General features: G+C 56.3%; 1 protein-coding gene across 1 annotated transcript in view; it reads right to left on the reverse strand.

Annotated features, from left to right (window-relative positions):
• The window catches only part of LOC103798193 (alpha-2-macroglobulin-like protein 1), a gene marked incomplete at both ends in the record, with an annotated part of 10426 nt that overhangs the window by 4498 nt on the left and 1030 nt on the right, over positions 1-4898 (reverse strand). Inside the window, 11 exons of the mRNA XM_009070441.1 lie at positions 567-716; positions 1194-1339; positions 1592-1649; positions 1990-2217; positions 2361-2525; positions 2648-2757; positions 3084-3198; positions 3280-3400; positions 4172-4256; positions 4370-4523; positions 4642-4662. Of these exons, the coding sequence (XP_009068689.1) occupies positions 567-716; positions 1194-1339; positions 1592-1649; positions 1990-2217; positions 2361-2525; positions 2648-2757; positions 3084-3198; positions 3280-3400; positions 4172-4256; positions 4370-4523; positions 4642-4662 (1353 nt within the window). The remainder of the gene's footprint in view (positions 1-566; positions 717-1193; positions 1340-1591; positions 1650-1989; positions 2218-2360; positions 2526-2647; positions 2758-3083; positions 3199-3279; positions 3401-4171; positions 4257-4369; positions 4524-4641; positions 4663-4898) is intronic.

A 4898-nucleotide genomic window follows, 5' to 3' on the forward strand; every position in this document is an offset into this window, starting at 1 on the left:
CACCCCCAGCCTCCCTGGGCAACCTGTGCCAGTGTCTCACCACCCTCACAGCAAAAACTTCTTAATCTATAATCTAAATTTTCCCTCCTTCAATTTCTCCCCATTGCCCCTTGTCCTGTCCCTGCAGCTCCTAACACAGATCCCTCTGCAGCTTCCCTGGAGCTCCTTCAGCTCCTGCAGGTGCTCTGAGGTCTCCACACAACCTTCTCCTCTCCAGGCTGAACAGCCCCAATTCCCTCAGCCTGTCCTTGTAGGGGAGATTCTCCATATAATCTAAATTTTCCCTCCTTCAATTTCTCCCCATTGCCCCTTGTCCTGTCCCTGCAGCTCCTAACACAGATCCCTCTGCAGCTTCCCTGGAGCTCCTTCAGCTCCTGCAGGTGCTCTGAGGTCTCCACACAACCTTCTCCTCTCCAGGCTGAACAGCCCCAATTCCCTCAGCCTGTCCTTGTAGGGGAGATTCTCCATCCCCATAGGGGAGGTCCAAGCCAACATCACCCCACCCTCCCGTGCCCAGCTGGCCCATGGGGCTGCAGAATGAGCCTGTGGGCAGTGCCACCACTCACTGCCTCAGCGTTGAGCTCAGCCTCAGGCTTCAGGAGCAGCACACTGCGGTCCACAGCACGGATGGCACACAGGGACCCTGGGGCAGCATCCAGCTGCAGCTGCAGTGCTGTGCCAGGCAGGGCCCTGGGCTCTGAAAAGGCCATCTTCACCTGGGGAGGGACAGCGTGTCAGGGGGAGGGAACAGGGAAACCTCCCATGGAGGAGCAGGACCAAGCCACAGACAGGGAGGTGTCTTCTAGCTAAGATATGGCTCAAAGGTTTGGGGATCAGGGCATGGGTTAGAGAGACTGTGATACACCTGGAGTAGAATCATAGAGTCATAGAATGTGTAGTGGTTGGAATGGAGCTCAGAGATCATCCAGTCCCAACCCTGCCCAGCCCTGAGCAGGGACAGTTCCCACCAGAGCAGGTTGCTCAAGGCTCATCCAACCTGGAATGAACACTGCCAGGGTTGGGGCAGCCACAGCCTCCCTGGGCAACCTGTGCCAGTGTCTCACCACCCTCACAGGGAAAACTTCTACCTAAGATCTATCCAAATTTCCCCTCCTTCAATCTGAATCCTAGGGAAGGATCCCAAGACATGCAGGTAAGGAAAAGCCATGGAGTGATCACCCATCTCCACTCACCTTGTTGGGGAAGCACTTGGCCACTGTGAGCTTGATGCTGTCAGCCACCATCTCACCATTGGGCAGGACCACATAGCCCAGAACCTTGGCCTGGGGTGCCAGCTCCAGGCCAATGGGCAGCTCCAGGGAGAAGGAGCCTCTCAGCCCTGGCCATGGGAAAGGAGGGAAGATGTTACCCAGAGAGGCTGTGGCTGTTCCATCCCTAGAAGTGTCCAACACCAGGTTGGACAGGGATTGGAGCAGCCTGGTCTAGTGGAAGGTGTCCCTGCCCACGGCTGGGGGTGGAACAGCATGGTCATTAAGGTCCCTCCCTTCCCACCCAAGCCATTCCATGATTATATGAGGGCCAGGGCCAGAGAGCAGAGCCCTGCACAGCCCATCCATGCCACGGGACATACCAGGCTCTGCAGACAGCTCTTTTTTGAGGGCAGTGACAATGGTCCCCTTGGCCAGGACCTGCAGAGGAGGAGGTGAGAACAACAAAACCAAAGCTGAGTATGGAACCAAAATACCCTGGTGGAGGACAGACCCAGAGCGAGAGTTTTGGTGTGATTTTTGACCTTGACCAGTCTCCAGCCCCACCACGGGTGTGCAAATCCAACACTGCCAGCAGACACCTCTGCTAACAAGCATTAGGTGCCTCAGTCTGTCCAGGACACTTTGCTCATTGTCCTTCCCCAGAAACATCTCATTGTCCTGTCCCCAGGGACACGACCATGAACACGTGTGTAGATATGGACCTTCACACACAACCTCCCTGAAGCCTCCTGCCCTCCCTCCCTGGGCTGGGGCTCACCAGGACAACCACATCCAGGCTCTGCAGCTCTGTCCCCAAGGCCTCCTTGCTGAAGATGTAGTCTGCCCAGAGCTGCTGGGGCTGACCACAGGGCAGCTCACCCTTCAGCTGGCGGATCTGCAGCGAGCTCTTACTCTCTGAGAAGAAGGGTCTGAGGTTCATGAAGGCCTTTCTGTAGGAGACTTTTGAGCCACCATCCTGGGTGAGAGCTGTCTCACTGATTTCACCCTGAGGGATGGAGGAAGGAGTCAGCCTGCTGAAGCTCTCCAGCAGCCCATGAGGCTTCACTGATGGGCTGAGAGGTGCTCAGCCCCACACAACTGGAGAAAGCAGCTCAGGGACCCCCAAGGGGTGGGACACAGGTCACTTACACGCAGCATGACCCTGTCACTCCAACCAGACGTGTCCAGCTCAAAGGAGGCTCTTCCTGATATGTCTGTTGTGAAGGTCTGTGTCTTCTCTTTCCCCTGCTGGTCCACGATGAGCAAGAGCTGCTTCTGTGGCAGCTCAGTGCCATCAGCTCCCTTCAGCAGCATCTGTGCCAGAGGAGAAGGGGAGATGCCCCAGCTTGGGCTGCAGCCACAGGCCAGGGCTGGGGGTCAGGAGGAGCAGAGCAGGGTGCAGGTGAGCCCTGCAGGGTGTGGGGACCTCTGGTTACCGTCCCAGTGTAGGGGATCCCAGGCTTGTAGACTTTATCAGGGTTTTCAAAGCTGATGGTGAACACATCAGCTGAAATCTTGCAGTTCTTGGTGGTTAGCATCTCCAGCCCTGTGGGGAGGGACAAGGGAGCTCAGGGTGTTGCAGGGACACAGCTAGACTGGGTAAACCCACCGCTCTGCACTACAAGGGCTCAGCTCACTGCTAATTGTAGCATTGGGAGAGTTGTTGGATCTTGGAAAGGTGTTTTTCCTCCTGTCCTTTTCTCTGGTTGGAATTAGAAGTCTTCCCTAGCTCACATCCCACCCTGAGCCCCATCCCTGCCCAGGTGCACCCCTAAAGCACAGCAGTACTTTTGGCCATCCCTGGGAAAGAGCAATACCCCCATGCCAAGGGCATTTGGAGGCACGTGGGGATGGACACACCACCATTCCTACCTGTCCCATCCTCCACCAGCAATGCCTGGACTTGGAGTTGCTTGTGATACCCAAAGCTGGTCATGATGGAGGCATTCAATGAAACCTCTGTAGAAAAGCAACCATCCTTCCCAGTCTGGAGGGAGAGTCAACCCTGTTAGCAGCATTCCTGGGAAGAGGCTGTCCCAGCAGCACCAACACTCCCAGCTGTGCTCACCTGTCCTGTAACCTCGATGCAGTTTCCCTCTTGATTGATAAAACTCAAAAACCTGTGGGGCCTCACAATGTGGCACACGTTGGCCTGGACCTTCCCCTGGACAGGCTTCCCATAGGTGTACCTGTTGGGTGGAGAGGGTGAGCTGGGTGAGCCACATCACGTTGGATCCCTCCATCCCCTCCCTTCAGCGTAAGAAGGACATGGAACTGTTGGAGCAAGGTCAGAGGAGGCCACAGAGCTGATCAGAGGGTTGAAGCATCTTCCCTATAAGAACAGGCTGAGAGAGTTGGGGCTGTTCAACCTGGAGAGGAGAAGGTTGTGTGGAGACCTCAGAGCACCTGCAGGAGCTGAAGGGGCTCCAGGGAAGCTGCAGAGGGATCTGTGTTAGGAGCTGCAGGGACAGGACAAGGGGCAGTGGGGAGAAATTGAAGGAGGGGAAATCTAGGTTAGATCTTAGGCACCAGTTTTCCCTGTGAGGGTGATGAGACAGGGCTGTTCAACCTGGAGAGGAGAAGGTTGTGTGGAGACCTCAGAGCACCTGCAGGAGCTGAAGGGGCTCCAGGGAAGCTGCAGAGGGATCTGTGTTAGGAGCTGCAGGGACAGGACAAGGGGCAGTGGGGAGAAATTGAAGGAGGGGAAATCTAGGTTAGATCTTAGGCACCAGTTTTCCCTGTGAGGGTGATGAGACACTTGCACAGCACAGGCAGGGAGGCTGTGGCTGCCCCAGCCCTGGTGATGTTCAGAGCCAGGTTGGATAAACCTTGAACAACCTGCTGTGGTGGGAGGTGTCCCTGCCCAGGGCAGGGGATTGGTGCTGGATGATCTCTAAGCTCCATTCCAACCCCCTAAAATTCGATGCTTCTCTTCCCAGCACAGCCTGTTCCCAACTCACCGTCCACAAACCTTCATCTGCAATGTCTTGTCCTTCTCCAGCACCACACTGGGGAGATCAAGGGTCACATCAAACTTGGGCAGCACTGATGGAGAGGCAAAAGGAGAGAAGGTTGTCACTCCCAGGACGATGACAACAGTCCCTGGGGGGCCCAAGGTGAGGCTCCCACACCCTGTGCACCTCCTGTTCCCCACATACCATATTCCTCCACGCTGAAGGAGTGTGTCTTCTCCCCCACCTCGATGGTGTAGGTGCCCTGCTCTGGCTCTGCAGTGAGTGGGAGGGACAGGTCCACAATTCCCTGCCGTGGGGTCACCTCCCTCCACTGTGCGATGTGGTTCCTGCTGGGATCCTGCCCAGGAGCACATGGCATCAGCACCCCAGGGAGCTCAGCACCCCATGGTCTCCCAGCCACGCTGCCCTCCCAAGCCCACAGCACCCAGGAGCCTCCCTCTGCCTCCCAGACTGACCTTCAGGATCACCAGGGGCAGCTGCAAGGCAAAGAGAGGTGGGTTAGAGGAGAAATTCAGAGTCTTGGGGTCTCACCAGGGTGGGGACACTGATGGAGCTGTGGCTGAGGGTTATTTGTGGGATGCTATGAATCTCCCAGCTTTCAGTGTGCTTTGGGATGGATTTTAAGCCTGAGGGAGGGTAACCAGCATGGCAAGGAGAGGTGACATCTCCTGGTGCCTTCACAAGGATTCTGGAATCCTGATTCCACTTCCCT

The sequence above is a fragment of the Acanthisitta chloris genome, unplaced genomic scaffold, assembly GCF_000695815.1.
Source record: "Acanthisitta chloris isolate BGI_N310 unplaced genomic scaffold, ASM69581v1 scaffold5112, whole genome shotgun sequence".
NCBI lineage: Eukaryota > Metazoa > Chordata > Aves > Passeriformes > Acanthisittidae > Acanthisitta > Acanthisitta chloris.